Source organism: Halichoeres trimaculatus, unplaced genomic scaffold (assembly GCF_033239565.1).
Source record: "Halichoeres trimaculatus isolate MK-OKI-2021-1 unplaced genomic scaffold, fHalTri1.1 fHalTri1_scaffold_17, whole genome shotgun sequence".
Classification (NCBI taxonomy): Eukaryota; Metazoa; Chordata; class Actinopteri; order Labriformes; family Labridae; genus Halichoeres; species Halichoeres trimaculatus.
Window position 1 is genome coordinate 5215908 of NW_027437195.1, and position 16831 is coordinate 5232738.

The window sequence follows — 16831 nt, forward strand, 5'->3', positions numbered from 1 at the left end:
GTTTTTTAAAATAAAATCAGTGTACAAACAAATGTAACTTGACTCTTCTTTGACAGCACAGTCGCACTAGTAGTAAATGTAAACATTACATCACACCCAGTGACAGGAGGTCGCATTTTGACAACAAGGGACAACGAGAGACTCATCCTTGAAGTGGAAAGTCATCCCATTTTATATGACACATCCCATACTATTATAAGGATAATATAGAAAAGAAAAAAGTAATGTTGTTAAAAATAATAAACATTAGAGGAATAAAGCTCTCGAGCAAGTCCAGACAAGAACGTGAACCCACGTGAGCTCCTCCTCTCGCGAGTGCCTTTTCCGTACCGGAGCCAGCTGCAGCCTCTACCTGGAGCTGATGTGAGTGGCAGCTTGTGGAAAATCCGCACGGAATCTGGACTGCAACCGTTCCGGAGCCAATGTGAGCAAGGCGTAAGACTAAAAAAGTATGTTATTGTCCAGTCTGTAGGGTCGATAACATGTTAAAGCACTAACGCCAGGAGATCATCACCTACATGAATGTGGTCATGTGAATTTTATTGTGTTGCTAGCTTGAATGGCTCCTTGGCTAGCTTCAGGCTGCTCATTGTGTGTTTCTCTGCTTCTGTCCCTGGTTTTTCCAACAACTACATGTTCAGGTGATTTTTTTTAAGTTACTTTTTGGGGCTTTTTCATGCCTTTAATGAGACTGAAGAGAAAAGTGGATAGAGCAGGAACAGAGGCGAGAGTGAGGAGTCACATATGGGAAACAGGCCACAGGATGGATTTGAACCCGGGCCACCTGCTCAAGGGCAAACCTCATGGAGGGCCATCTCGACCACTAGGCTATCTGCGCCTCCTTCGGGTAATTTTTTACCCAACGTTAGTGTTTAAGAGGGTAAAATATTTATGTTACTATTTATTATTGATAAAATTAAAGTTATTGTTACAGCCTTCACTGGACAAGGCTCACATGTCCAAGGAATGGGTGGATCAAAGCAAAAGTTCCCAGTTCCATTTATTTTGTCTTTTTAAGGAGTTTTCATTGATGACTCCCTGACTTTTCACTAATTTCAGGGCCGTACTTTTTGGGTCTGCACTAGAGATTGGTGTTAAGATTTTATTGATACTAACGCTCTTGTTGATACTGCCTATCAATCTGATTTTTTATTGAATACCTCATCAATTCCTCCTGAGAATTTTCAATGTACAAAAAGGAGACTTTACTGATTTCTGTGTCAACAGCATTTTATTGAGTCTATAAGTAAATAAATATGAAACTGGTCAATGAATCTGGATAGCTCTGAATGTAAATAAATAAAAAAACAGTAAAAACTGCACATTTCATAACGTTGATATCCTGTTGTGTTATAGGTTATTGACTGAAGCATGCCATCTAGTGTCTTGAAGTAGTTATAGCAATGCTTTGAGTTGTTTTGAACATTGAGCTTGCTGTAGTTATGCTCAAGTCAGCCATGAGCCTGCACGTACCTGTTTAGAAAACATTTAAAGTTGTCAGTATTGTTTACAGAGAGTAACTGTGATACGTTTCTGTGATGAAAGTTGTAATTGCATTTTTTAAACAGAAACTGTATTGGTGTATGTTAACTGCTAGCATATCAGTTTCTTCATATACGTTAGCATCGGGATAGTGCAATTTTTTTCTGTTTGGTAAATAAGGAGATTTATACCATGTTGAATATTTTGAACATGAATCTTGTGTGATAGAGTAATGTACATTTCTTTGTTTGTTCAGTTCAAACTTCAAGTAAAAAATCCTGAATCAGATTTTTCTTGGGAAACTGTTATCTAACTGCTGAGATATAATAGTCAGGGCAAAAAGTCCACATAAGGTGCAGCAGCTCCGGGGTAATGTAAAGAATCAATAAGGGAATCATTAAGCATAAAGGCTGTCAATGTTGATGGATTGAACCATGTCTTATCGACCCTCAAAATGAACCAGTTTGGGATTTCCATTCCTAATCTTCACGTAACTCCTTTTTATAATTCTATAAGACTTTTTATAAGAAAAAATAAAAGAGTACTTGCTTTGCCATGTATTGTTTTACTTCATTTTATTTTAAAGAGAAGTATTTTTTAGTGGGTATTTCATATCGGGTATACCCAACAAGTGATGGTGGTGTGAGCTGCACCACATATGGTCTAAGTTCATAATACATCAGTTTCCTATCTGAACTGTTGTACCAAGGCCATTTGATCTGGGTGGTCTGTGAGGTTTTTTTTGCGGGGGTAAGTTGTTGTTGATTAGTTAAGAACTGTCAGCCTGAACAGAAACACTAAATAATGAAAATGTAGCCAGACAGATGAATCCTTGCACAGGAGAGACTTATTATTCTTTAGGAAAAACACATGAATATATCATGATGTTGAAGTCTGAAAATATATCAGACACCGGTAAAAGTACAACATCATGTATCCCTGTTTTGACCATAGACTGTAAAAAAATGGACATCACTTCTCTTGAGGTGAAGTTGCCAGAAAAGCTGCTCCCCCTGGAAGCTGGCTGCAGTAAAGGTCAAAAACTCAGTCTCCCCAGTCATTCCATATGGGCTGTTGTCAAACTTTAAAAAAAAAAAAACACCTTGTAGAGATGTTTCTCACATCTATATGCTGTGGTGATATGGAGATATTATTGGGCTGGATTGTGTCAAAGTTCTCTTTTTTTCTGAAAAGTTATTTTTCAGTAGTTATTGAATGTTAAAAACAGGGTTGTACGTCACATTTCACAATGATTGACAGGCATTCTCTGCTGCACAGACGAGCTGCACAATGGCGGCGCCTCTGACGGGGCTAATTTGGCTTCAAAACCATACAATGGTAAAAAGCAGAGCCATGCTGTGCATTCTATACTGTCTATGGCTTCGACTCATGGCTGCAAACAGACATTTTCATTTCATTACAGATAATCTGTTCACTGCTGGCATCTCTTTAATTCCACTCTCTACGTGGGACTCAAATTATTGTCTTGCTGTTGATCAGAACAAGTAGATGGAGAAGGAAGTCGTAGCCCCAACGTGCAGTTTCAGATAGCTCTGCCTTTTATGTTTCGTAGTTCAATGGTTATGGTAAATACGCGAATGAGTTAAAGATTCAGTTAAATCTGTGACAACACATTCAGTTAAGCCGAGCATGGATGGATAGTGATGTTGAATTCAGTTATTAAGGTGCACAGTCTATCAGAGACGGGACGATTTGGGATGTGGTGAACAGAGATTTAAATAATCTCAATGTTTTAACAAAAGACTGATTATACAGAAATGTGCAAACTCACTCCCACACCCTTCTCTCTGATAGACAGAGCATTAAAGCCCACTCAGCTATTACTCTGATACCTTTCTTTGTCCCTGACGTGTCTCCTTCTGAGCCCTGATTGGGACCAGGCACACTCTTGTGATTTTCAAGGGCCTTATTGACGGATGGAGATAAACCTTTTCACCCCCACACACAGAGACAAAAGACACAGTGACTTCTAGGTTACAAATAATATATTCATTTTAAGAAGTAAATTCACCATTTTTCAAATTTTGGAGATGAAATCAGTTAATCTATGTCAGTTTTAACTTAGTGTCCTTGATTTTTCAATTGGTCTTGATGAATACTGAAAAGTAAATGAGAATGATAATTATAAGCCATTTGCATGGAAACAAAACAGGTAAAGGCACTTTGTGATGGAGAATAATAAGCAAGGTATCTGAAATGACAGCTTTTTAAGAGCAAAGGATTTAAAGGTAAAAAGTCGACAGAGAGGAAGAAACACAAAAGCGGAAAAGTAAAGAAATGCAAATAAGGGCCAGCATGACATTGTCAAGAAGCTTTGAAACAAGAAATACTGAAAGGCAATTTTCCTTGATTGAACCAAAACTCTCAAACTCAGACGCACAATAAAAATACTTAAACATGCTGAGGCAAGCAGGGACACCCACACAAAAGCAGAGATGACAGTGAATGGAAAAGAAGTAGTAAATGATACTTAAAAAGAAATCTTAGAGAGCACACAATGAGAAAAAAAACATGTTTTGCAGAAATATTCTTAGAGGTAGGGTCTGCAGGAATTGTTGCTACTTGTTAGTAAACATTATTCTAACTGGGCTCCTCCTCCTTGGTTCAGTGTCAGCAGCAGCACACACCCACTGCCTCCACACGAATACATGCCACTCACCAGCCCAGCAACCACCTGTAGAATTGTATTGCTAAGTGGGAGAGACTCGAGAGCCGTGCACCTGACTTGGCATGTTAGCACAAGCTAACCACCGGTATCTGACACATACCAACTCACGTCCTTCTTTGTCCCAAGCTGCTTACCGAGGGAGAGAAAGCTGAGCCAAGCTTCACCCTCATTCAGGAAAGAGCTTTGTCTGTTTGGCGTTTCCTTTCACTTGAGTTGTGTTTTTCTTTTTCTGTGCTACATCTACTAGCTCTGATTAGCTTCCTCCACTTGCAATCATCAACACACAAACACTACCTTGTTCCTTGTGCAGTGGGCACACTGTGATTGGATGATGTAACCACATTTTCTCTCACCCCAGAAATGTCCTGATACAACCAAAAGATCAATATTCAGGCAGAGGAGGGGGTTTGGGCAGACACAGACACTGACACACATGTATAAAGGCCTATAGAACAGGATTATTGCAGTTTAAGTTTTTATTCTTATTTTTTTAGGAAATCCTGCAGACTCTACCTTTAACTGGTTTCATCTACCACAAGTAAAACAAAAATCTTTGACAGTCTGTTCTTAATAGCCCCTGAACTAAACATCCAATCCAATAAGGATCAACCTCAGCCAAAAATCTGCCAAAATCAACCTCCCATCTCATTAATATGTAACCCAAGTTTAAACTTTATTTTGTGCCTTGAAAAATCTCAAATCAGCCTGGTATTGATTGCCATTTCAGCTCACATTTGGAAAGAGCTGTGAAACGTTTCCCTCAGAGGCAGAGTTGTGTCTCTCCACTGAACTCCAAAGAGGAGACCGCATTTCAACTCAGAATACCAAACATTTTCTGTCACTTGACCTTTCGCTCGCTGGGACCTCCTGGCACCATCTATCCCTTCCACATACTGACTTTGGCTCCAAGTGACAGTTTGCAGCACAGACCGAGGCTTTATGAAATCAAGCGGTGTTGCTCTGTGAGTGCTGTCTATGTTCCCGTGGCCTTTGAGACCTGAGCTACAGTTGACACTCTCTAATAGGGGCCATTGTGGCACTCCGCTGTGTCTGTCCCTTTTGGTTAGCAAGACGAGACATTTCCGCGATGGCTCGTCCGATCCCTACCTACACACAGGCCGGTGATCAGTAAGGCTGATCCAGCGGGACGCTAAAACACAGGTGGCTCTCAGAGGTTGGGCAGTAAAAGGCTGACAAAGGCCCTTTAAAGTATTTGGTCATAAATTAGTCTGCTTCCTGGGTTGTGTGTAGGTGGTGGAGCGCACACACACACACATCCTCACTTGTATTGGATGCCACACACAACACTCTCACATACCCCTTGTGATGAATGGCTGCCAGGCAATTCAGCCTGTCTATGCCCTGGTTATTAAACCCTGCTTAATTGGACTATCAATCACCAAATTCTACAGGCTACTCTGGGACTCACTATTCCAGTCACGTCCACATCTGCCGGCCCTCAAAACATCTGAATATTAAACCAACACAATGCACTTATAAACACTAGAGGGAGCAAGAAACACTAAAGTCCGGGAGGCAGTGTTTCTCAAAGGTCTGAGGGCTCTGGATGATATTTTGAGACATTACTGAGGACTCGGGGGTTTGGGCATCCAAGGACGATAAGGGCAAGGTCTCGTCAGCAGTCTAATTTATTCATTGTCCTTTAGCACAGGCTAAATCCCCTTTCAAAGCATGCTGAGGAGATAAATATGATGCAATAAATCCTGCCAGGGAGTGACATGTCTCATACAGACTTGAGAAAGCCTCCTCCTGGCACAAAAAGGGGCCAGGAGCTTGAGTCGTGACTCACCTGATGACCTCATCCAGACACCATGGAATGAGTCAGTCCCTTTATCACAGAGTAAAAAGCCCACTGCGTCAGCAAGAAAACTATACAGGCATTCATCCCTCTATGACAAAGACCATTCCCAAAAGAAGGTGTGGTATGCCGTCACAAAAAAACAAACTTCTCATACACACCTAATGTTTCTTATTAACCTGACTTAATATTACACATTTTAATATTACGAGGCTAAAATTTAATAAGAAATAATGGAATAATAGATTAAACCAGATATTTTTAATCAACCTGCAGCGATGCTGGTGTAGATAAAGGTGAGGCAAGTTTACTACAATTTGTACACAACTCAAAGTGCTTAACAGCTGAAATAAGATCAAAACACAAGAAGGCAAAACAAAATCATTCCATAAAACACTGAAAATCATTAATCAATTAAATTAAAAGAGATGACTGCAGATAAAATACTTTCAGCTGTCATATGCTAAGCTGAATTTTCAGCCTGAATTTGAACATTGTCAGAGTTGAGGACTGTCTCACATCTTCTGGAAGACTGTTCCAGATTTTAGGAGCATAAAACTGGAACACAGCCTCACTATGTCAAGTCTTGACCCTGGGCACCATCAGGAGACCCCTCCCTGAGGTCCTCAGAGTCCAAGTTGGTTCATATGGCTCTAACACAGTGTTTCTCAACCCTGGTCCTGCAGTACCCCTGCCCTGCATGTTTTAGATGTTACCCGACTCCAACACACCTGATTCAAATGATCAGCTCGTCATCGAGCTCTGCTCGAGCCTGATAACGAGCCATTCATTTGAATCAGGTGTGTTGGAGTCAGGTAACATCTAAAACACCATGCTAGACCATGAAAAGACTTGTAAACAAGCAGAGCTGATTTAAAGTTCCTCTGAGTGACAGGAAGCCAGCGCAGAGACCTGGGCTTGTATGCATGACCAGCCATTAGCATGGAAAATGGACCGTTTGTACTAATGGCAAAAAAAAAAAAAAAACATAAGTAGCATGCATAAACCAGGTTCACAGGCCAAAAGAGGTATACCTCACCATTACTGGCGATTACAGCGTCTGTTCAACTGTTCAAAGGCAGACATGATTCGCTCTATACATCTGGGTCCTTCAAGATGCGTGTGGTGAAATGTTGGAGTTCATAAACTGATTTGAAAGTTATTCATCAAGGTATTGGGGCATTGCTGCAGCACTTGTTCCTCAAAGCAGCTTTCATATTGCTGATTTTATTTTGAAGGTTTTCTACTGTGCGCTCAGAAAGACCTCTCTCATTTACTCTGTTCAAGATCGCCAAACTTTCTCTTTCTCTTTGTTTTCCTGATTGACTCACTGATAACAGCTGTTTGTGTATTTTTGTAATAAAATCTACATTTCTTCCTCTGAAAAAATGTTTTTCTTGATCTCCTCTCAGTCACACTGTTACCGCTCGCCAGGTTCATTGCTGTTTATGAGTGGTAGACGTGTGCAGTTTGAGTTTGTTTGATGGAGTTATCCAGGAGGTTCCCCTTAGTTATAATGTAATCTGCACCTGCGTCTCTTTCATGGTGTAGTTACTTAACTGGCTGATTATTTGCGGTTGTGGCTGCAGCCAAATGGATAACAGAACGTTAGGACTAATGGTCCTGTTTGTTTGACGGCTGAATGTGCATACAGGCCCTGAGCTAATATGGACTAATATGCTTATATATCTTGGTTCTGGTCTGGACTGGAGCTGTCTTACAGCTGGTTTATTGAGCCCAGTGAGCAGGCTGTTGCAGTAGTCAAACCTGCTGGAGGCAAACGTATGGATTAGTCTTTCTAGGTCAAGTTTAGACATTGCTCCTTTGATTTTGGCGATGTTTTTAAGATGGTAAAAAGCTGCTGATGTTATAGTTTTAATGGTTTAATTTGGAGAAAGTCTCAAGGTGACTGATGACACTTTCTCTTTGTTTCTGTGGGCCACAGACAATGGTTTCAGCTTAGTCTGAGTTTGGCTCAGACACTGATCTGATCAATGCAGGGACAGAGTAAATACAGGTTCATATCTCCTGCTGTCAGTGACACATAGATCTGAGCGTCATCTGCGTAGTTGTAGATAAATACATCAAAACCATTACAACACATTTAATCATGTTTGTAGCAGGAATGGGCAACAAAATTATTGCTTCTATTGCTTGAATCTCAGAGCAGGAGAGCAGAGTTAGGCAGATGTGTGGGTGTGCTAATTTGTGCATCAGAACATTAAATGGAGTCAGACAAATGTAGCGAATAAAAAGTCTAATTTCTCTGGTTTAAAGCATTATTTTACAAATGTTATTCCCTCTCCCCTCTCCTTTTTTTTTTCCTCTGTAGGTCGCTTGACCTCTTCTGCTCTTTCTATCTTGCTTCATAGCCTGTGGCTGAAAATCTAACCCTAGGTCTCCTTTTCAAGTCCTATGATGTTTCGCTCTCGTTTGTTGAGCACTTAATGTGTTACTGTGAATCATTAACCTCAATTTTGAAGACTGGATGATCTGTAAGTTAATCCAACTGACTACTCAGGATATATTGACACAAGCTCAAAGTAATCTGATTGAACTAGTATGAAAAGTTTAAATCTATCTTCTGATAAATATCGTTTGTGTACAGCCCCTCTGCTAACCTATCAGACAAGACCAACCTATAAGGACACTTCCCTTGTCTCTTTTTTTAGTCAAAGGCCAACGATTTGGCTCAGAAACTTCATACAGCAGTAACAAACTCAAATAATCTGGTTTTACATCAAGGTTGACCTTCTCTCTCCACAAACTTGAAACCAAAAATACATTAAGTTTGAGCAGCTGGAAAGAACAAATTTTATTCTAAAGATTGGATTGGCAATTTTTGACCCGGCTCTTTCAATCGTTTGCTTCCAGAGGGTTTTCCTCACACTGCATCTGCTAACACTTCCAACCTCTGCCAATAATCCTGCCTAAAATCATTTCAAGCATCCATCTACTAATAAACCTCGGGGATACTTTGTAAAAGACGACACAGCCGAGGGAATGGGAGGTTGAAGATCCCTGGAGTATCACACCGGGTTAGGAAGTTGCTGTAATCCAGTTATCAGACAATAAAAGCCTGCACCACAAACACCTGTGATGTTGTTTTCAGCACATTATTTTCTGAACTAACAAAAAATATTTGTATTTATCTCCATGCTTACCAGCTTAGCCTGTGTCCCGACCCCACAGAGAGCACTTAGAAAGGTTTTTTCAAACTAAATGACAACATTAGAAGTCATTCATCACATTAAACTTGTTACTCCAGTGTGCATGTACATGTGTGTGAGAGGCTGTTCTATGATATATAGCTCTAATAACACGTCCGCTGGTCTTCCACAGGGAGCTGAACATGAGATTACCTGTGACATGAGGAAGCAGTTGCTCCTGTGACACCTTTGTGCACCCAGGTTCATAAAAGTTCACACACTACCTCACCCTCAGGCCGTACAAGCTAAACACTTTCACTGCCTTTGTACGCTGTGTCATCACTTTGTGATCTGAAGCCTCTTTTATTTACAGGACTTTGTGCAAGAACTCCTCGGGCAAAGTTGTCAGCACTTGTAAGCCTGCACACTGACCTGAAAGAAACTAAGGGCAACTTGAGTGATTCAAATAGAGTCATGAGGAGCAGGCTGCACCACCCATCACTTTATCAACTGTTTTTACTCATCTCCTTTTCTATTTGACATGAATAATATTCACATTTAGACACTTTACCACGAAAACAAAGGAGCATTTAAATCCAACAGTAACTTTAAGTATTATCAGAGGGTTATTTACCTGTGTTTATCTTGGAGGTGATGCGGGACAGGTCAATGCGGCGAGGAGGGCGTGCAGGTAAAGTACTCTTCGTGATGCTGGTTTTCTGTCTTTCCAATGGTTTGCTTATCTTAGACAGAGGGGCAAAGATTCCTGAAAGAAAGCACGACAAAAATATGAGACATAGTCGGTAGAAACTAGGGCTGAACATTTAATCAAATTTATACTGACATCAGGATGTAATAGAATGCAATTTTCAAATCACAAAAAAAATGTTTTAAAGCGCATTTAAAAGTGCAATCCAAACATTTCAAAATATTTTAGTGTTTGAGCCAAAACTTTATTATTAATATTTTGTTTGTGTTTTGTTACTGATGAGAGGTCAGTAAGATTTTTATACATTTAGTATTTATACTTGTGTTCATACAGTGTTTCTTTTTCATTTTTTAAAAAGTGCATTCCACATGTTGACACATGTCAGTGGCTGAGCCAGAAATTTGCTCTTATTTACATTTCTGTATTTTAGTGTGGGACCCATAGAAGAGAGGATTCCTGTTTATTTTTCATACTATTGTTCATAGGCTTGTTGTTCAATGTTTTTTGGCAATGAATGTCAAACCGTAGCAGAACTTGTTTATTTCCCCTTTAAATGGAGCCACATGTGTCAGACATATGGATTTGTGGGACAGGCAGCAGAGCTGTTTGGCACCGGCAGAGAGGATTTGGAAAATTTTCATGGACACAACCCACAAACTCAGCTCTGCTGCTCATGCCCCAAAATGTAGGTTTACAAATGTGGCTTTACTTAAAAAGGAAATTACAGACTTTCAAACAGTACAAGATTTATTGCCAAGAAGCATTATTGCAACAAAGAAGTAATCTGCCAAACACACATTGCCTTACTTTTAATGCAAAGTTTATATAACTTAAAAAGCCTAACATTGCCAAAGCATCATCTTCATATGAAGAAACAGAGAATGAGCAATGAATAATGGTATCAGACTGGATCAGTATGAATCGGTATCGGTACTCAACTGTACCAATTTTCGGTTCTTGTCGTGTTTTTGTGGTCAAAAATATCAATTTGTTTGATAATAAAATCTTTTTTTTTCAGTTTAATATATTTATTCTTCAGTATACAACCTTGCTGTGTTCATGTCCAGCATGGAAAACCACCTACTCTTCCACTCCCTCACAGTCACAAGGATGCGTTAGGGTACCTAAACATGGTACCTTTTGATTTTACATGAATTGGTACCTGACACTTTCGACATAACTTGGTCGTTACTAGGGCTGGACAATTAATCAGATCTTAATCGTGATTTCAGTTTTGCCATCTGACAATCATAAAAACAATATAATCGAAGAAAAACAATTAATATGCCGCACAGTGTAGATGTATGCAAGTTCCTGTGCTTCATAGCTCTTCTGTGTTCCATGTGCAGCCACAGCGAGTGTGTGTGACTTATGTGTATCAATAATACTGTATGTGCCACTTGCTGGTTCTTTAAAGTTGTGTTTAAATCAGTACTGAAGTTTTTGAATAAATGAATAATTGTGTATATTAATTGTGATTTCAATATCACTTAAAATAATCAGGATTCTTATTTTTACCATAATCGCCCAGCCCTCGTCGCTACCTATAAAAGTACCTTACTCAGTACCCATCCCTACTGGACTTCATAGGTTGGATTGGTGCATCCCTATTCCTAAAGTGCAAATTATTTAACTTCTAGTCACAAGCAGAGGAATGGAACATTAAACAGCACCATCCAACTGATAATTCACACATTATAGCTCCTCTTTAAATTGAAAGCACAGACACACAAAGTTAAAGTCCCTGTGAGGGTTTTTTTAGGAGAATGTGAAACAGTTTGAAATGAAATAATGTTTCTCTCTGACCAACATAAGCAAACAACATTTGACTTCAAGACTGACAGATGTAGTATTGTAAGTTTCTATGCCTGAAACTAGGGATGTGAAAATTTAGCATATCTGACCTAATTTCATTATGTGTTCATTAAACATTTAATGATATTTCACTTATTTAATTCATCAATTTATACTTCCATAAAATTCCTTTTTCATTACAAAATTAATAAAAAAACATTTTGGTAACTAGTTTATTTTTACCAAGGCCTTTGAATTTAATGTAATAAAAAGAGGAATAAGATGGATGAATGAATAAACTAATACAGACATCTTTAATTTAATGACCAGCAGCAAATAGGACAAATCTAATCTTGAGTCAGATGAGATACCACTAAACACCTGACCACACCAATTAAGTCCCATAAAGTCGATACTTGTTGAAGTAATTGATGAAGCACTGGAGTGCGTCTGTGTGCTTGGCGGTGGCATGACCTACCATGTTTCATTCGGCAGGTGAAGTAATGAACCCCTGCCACCGAGCCATCGTTCTTGCCCTCTGGTTTGTCCAGCTCCACCCCGGCCCACAGACCGCCAGAGAACTCAGTGCTGCCACAGAACCGCAGGGAGCCAACCTGTTTACACACAATTACACACCACAGAGTCAAAATAACTCAAAATACACTTTCCAAAACAAATTAAAATAAAAATCACAGCACAGTAAAAGGACTGTGTGAAATCATTACATCTTCCGTCCATGCGGTACGTCAAGGGCAGACCCCCTACCGGGCACTTGACAACGTTTTGATGTGTGTATGTTCCCTGAAACACTAGAGGAGATAACTACAAAAGGGGATAATCGAGATCAAAGCAACAGACTGCACCAAAAAGGACAGAAAAGATAATAAGAATTTTGATAAGTCAATCTCAGCTGCTTACAGCACTGCGGTTGTGTTCTCAGTGTGGCACAAAAAAATCTATTAATGCCTGAATCTTCCCGAGCAATGTCCAACTGGGACAGAAGTAATATTTTCTTATCATTATGTGTATCTGTTTGCATCTGCCTGTGTTCACTTTGGATGGTCAAGCAGCAAGAGCACAAAGCAGCCTGCAGCCACTAACACCATACCAATTACTCTGGGTCAGAGAGCTATAAGGCTCTCATGAGTCCCAGAATCTGGCACTGGTAGAGCTGGACTCTGGTCCACTTTTGAGTCCTGAGCCATCTGAAGCTGATAGCCTTATTCACAACAAGAGGGGGGATTTGTTGAACAGGCAGACACTTTTGTTAAACAGGACGTAGACCAGAGTAAGAACAACACAAGTAAAGATCCAAACAGGGAAACGGCTTCAGTTAGTGAAAGCTTTGGTTTCCCTCACTCAGTTCAGTGCGCATACGGTTTATGCTTTTTTTTTTTCTTCATTTTACTCAGTTTGAAGCAAGTGTGTAGCTCCAATCATACGCACGTGCAACTAAAGGTGAAGGAGCTCAGCAGGACATTTGGTGTGTTTTTTACATGACGAGCAGAAAAGACAGAGTTAGAGGGTGTACCTGTGGCGTTGAGTCATTCTGCTGTCTGAGAGCACTTTAGGTTCAGTCTGAGCTCTGATGACAGCAGTAAGAGGAGGGTAACACCATGACTGAGTGTTGCCAACTTAGCAACTTTGTCGCTACATTTAATGACTTTTCAGACCCCTCTAGTGATGTTTTTTTAAAGATGACAATTCTTGCAACTTTTCTGGGGTTTGGAGAATCTGAGGTTAAAGTGTGTTTTTATCTCCTTAATGGTCAGCGTGTGTGAGTCCCTCCCCTATCCAAAACACAGACAGACAGTCCTCCTCAATCACAGCAGTCTCCTGTTGATATTTCGACATTAAAAAAACAAGAATGGACAGAAGTAGTTCTGAACATATTTATAATGTTGTTTTACCTGCTTTCTGTCTCTCCGTTATTTCTCTCTCCTACAGAGTCCATGACAATTACATGCAAATTGATTATTATGCAAGTTAGACAGCAGCGTCATTTAGTGGGACAGCCAATAGTGACTGTCCTTACTGGGAGCTGGCATGTTGAAACTAGCAATGTTTCACTCAGCTTTAATTATGTTTGAAATGGGAAACATCCTCATTCTTTCAGGTTTTCATGACTTTACATGACAGAATTGATTAAAAATAGGGTATATGGTAATCTGGGGAGTTGCTAGGCGCCGCCCTGTTGGCTATGGCTGCCTTTTGAAGCAGCTCTCTCTTCTTTGTCTGTTTCCTGTAATTTTTTGTCTCTTTTTCATAATCTTTGTATTTGGAGTGGATCATTACTCTGTATGGTTCATTCATATTCGTTGGTCATGGACACCAAACTTTTTGTGGCTTCAGTGATATTTTTACAACGTTTTCTCCTGTGTTTGTCTGGAGATCCTTCATGTAACCATGGCTGCATTGTTTACATGTGAAATCAGGTGTTAGCAGCCTGTAGCATGACAGTGCTTACTGGTGTAAGACCTGATGTTTCCCACAAGGTGAAGAGAAGGAGGTGAGGACGACGTGCTGGTTCTCAGGTGTGAGCTAAGAAGTGACGACATCGACCTGTCCTTCCATCCATCGTTATTGGGAACGTACGATCTATCTCCAATAAGATGGACAAGCTAGCCATGCTAACCCAGCAACAGAGGGAATACTAGAAGGCCTAGTAGCATCATGCTATTCACAGAAATGGCTAACATAGCTAACATTGGTGTCTGAGCTAACATCAGACACCAACGCCACATTGGACGAACTCTATATACACACATATATACATATAAATCAAAAGCAGAATGGGACTCTGTGGATCAAGTGTAGTTTTGGGAAGCCATTCTACCATGTGAGAGTAAAAAGAAGATAGGTTTAGCTTAAATGTGTAACTGTTTCCAAAAAAATTGAGTCTTGAGCTTTTTCTTTAAGGTAGAGAAGGATGCAATGGGACACTTCTGAGTAAATGTAGTATGATAAGCCACTCCACCATAGTAGCATCAGCTGGAGTAGTGACCTGCTGTTTTGGATTGTGAATATGAGAGTCAGACATGTTTTTAGTGATTCTAGTATCTTTGTACTTGCTCCTCTTTACTGTCCTTGACTAGATGAACCATTTCTCCATGTACGAACAGCATGCGCGTGTTAAACCTGAAATGCTTTTGGGCCAGAATTCACTGCTGACAGACATGTAGAGGAAACTCAGACCAGCAGCTCCTTACCAGAGAGGAATCGTTTTATGAGTTATTCAAGTTCCTTTAAAAAGTCACTCTTCAAAGAATAAAAGGTAGTTAACACCATCCATTCTATCTCACGGTCTTAAATTCAATAGGACCTTACCATTTTAAAAAGCCCATTCAAATTTAATAAACTCCTCAGCCCTGAGAGAACAAAACACACTCCCAGCTCTAATAAGAGTCATTTGTCAGGATCTCTGTCATAAAAGTGGAGTTATTTCAGAAAGATTACAATTTCTTTTATGCCACAGGGGTCATGAAAATCAAACACTGCTCCACAGAACCATTGTACAGTAGCTGTACTCAATTTGTTTCTCACAGAACATGTGGGAATAAGAGCACAATCATGAAATGGAACTTGGATTGCTTGTAAAATAGGAGAGTTGTCATTGTAAAATGGCTGTTTAACATTCAGAGGCAGATCAAACTGGCTTTTCCAGGGTTTAGCATGGAGGGAACATTCAATGGGACTTTGAACAAGGTGTAACAGAACAGAAAACACCACTAATGACTGCAAGGGCTTCATCACATGTAACTGTAGTTTAAGATCAGACCAACATACACTCCAACACAACATTAACTAACAGTCCATGGTTTGAACATATGAATGTTCATGCAACACGGTTGCTACACACATTTTAAAATCAATGCACATGTATCTGTCTTTGTTCTCTTTGTGGTTTGTAAACAGGTGTATAATGTGCTGCTGTACATGTAGCCATTAAGACTTCACTAACAACTCAAGATTGTCACATGACCTTTTTTTTTAATTAAATCAAAAAACACATTTGCTCAACACATTTGTAGGACAATGGACACAAAGTGGTTGTATTATTCTTGTCCTAACCTTTGTATCGATATTTTGTGGGTGACATCTATTTCATTTTTTATACGTTATTGTAAAGATGGATATCTAAAGTTTCAGGATTTGTGTTTTGTATGTTTTTAATTCTGTTGCTAATATGTGGTTGATTGTACAGGCTGTGTTGTGTTCTTGTTGATTTAGATGTACATATTATATGCTTGTAAATATGCTTGTTTTTAGCATGGACCACAGAATAAACAAATAAATATAACCAAGAAAATCCACAAAGAAGATCAATCTGCAGTTACATAAAGCTAACAAAGGGATGCAGGTTTGATTAAGTGTCTCAGTCAGAGTTAAGATTTAAAATCTATAACCTCTCTTGGTAAACGTCTTTTTCTTTCTGACCACTCTTTCATATCACAGGTCGCATTCACCCATTGTCACCACATTTATACACAGATGGCAGAGGCTGCTATGTGAAGCACAATCAGTATTTACTTATCACATTCACACACTGCAGGCCAAGCCACCTGGAGATATTAGGGATCCAGTCCAAGGACGCTTTGGCATGAGAACTATGGGACCTGAGATAAGACCTCCAACCTTCTGACTGAGACACATCTGACTTTATCTTTATCCCTGAACCTGTTCTAAAGTAAGGGTCAGAAAGTTTAAGACGTTATTGTTTAGCTTATTATAATATCACTCTTGAAAGTCTGAAGACTATAATGTCACTTTATTTTGCTGCACTCTGAAGTGAACACAAACAAAGATATTTAAGGAGTAATGGGTAGAAAAACCACTGCTAGAACTCTAAAAAGAAAAGAGACTCAATGGGCTCTAATTTCGTGGCGCAGCGCAGGGGGCGCAAGCCTGGCGCACCCTGCGCAGTGTTAATTTGGTGCGGCACACCGCCGTGCTCTGCCAATTTGATAATTTGGTAGACCGTCTGCGCTGAGATGGGTGTGGCGGTTCGCCAGGGGGAGTTGATGGTGCACCAGGGGGAGGTGTCAGCAGATTCATGTTGGCGCAGTGACAATTTCGTGCCAAAAAAAGTGCGCTGAAAGCTCGCCAGCTCCAACCTGGTCTATTCTCGGCGCAAAGCGAAGCTTCCGCAGCTATAATTTGGTGACAGGCACACGTGCGCACATGTCAAC

At 39.9% G+C, this 16831-nt stretch overlaps 1 protein-coding gene across 1 annotated transcript in view; it reads right to left on the reverse strand.

The window, feature by feature from the left end:
* The window catches only part of LOC141806583 (CAP-Gly domain-containing linker protein 4), a 59968-nt gene that overhangs the window by 17274 nt on the left and 25863 nt on the right, over positions 1-16831 (reverse strand). The window contains exons 8-9 of the mRNA XM_074692179.1: positions 12121-12256; positions 9774-9905 (exon numbers count right to left, since the gene is read on the reverse strand). Of these exons, the coding sequence (XP_074548280.1) occupies positions 9774-9905; positions 12121-12256 (268 nt within the window). The remainder of the gene's footprint in view (positions 1-9773; positions 9906-12120; positions 12257-16831) is intronic.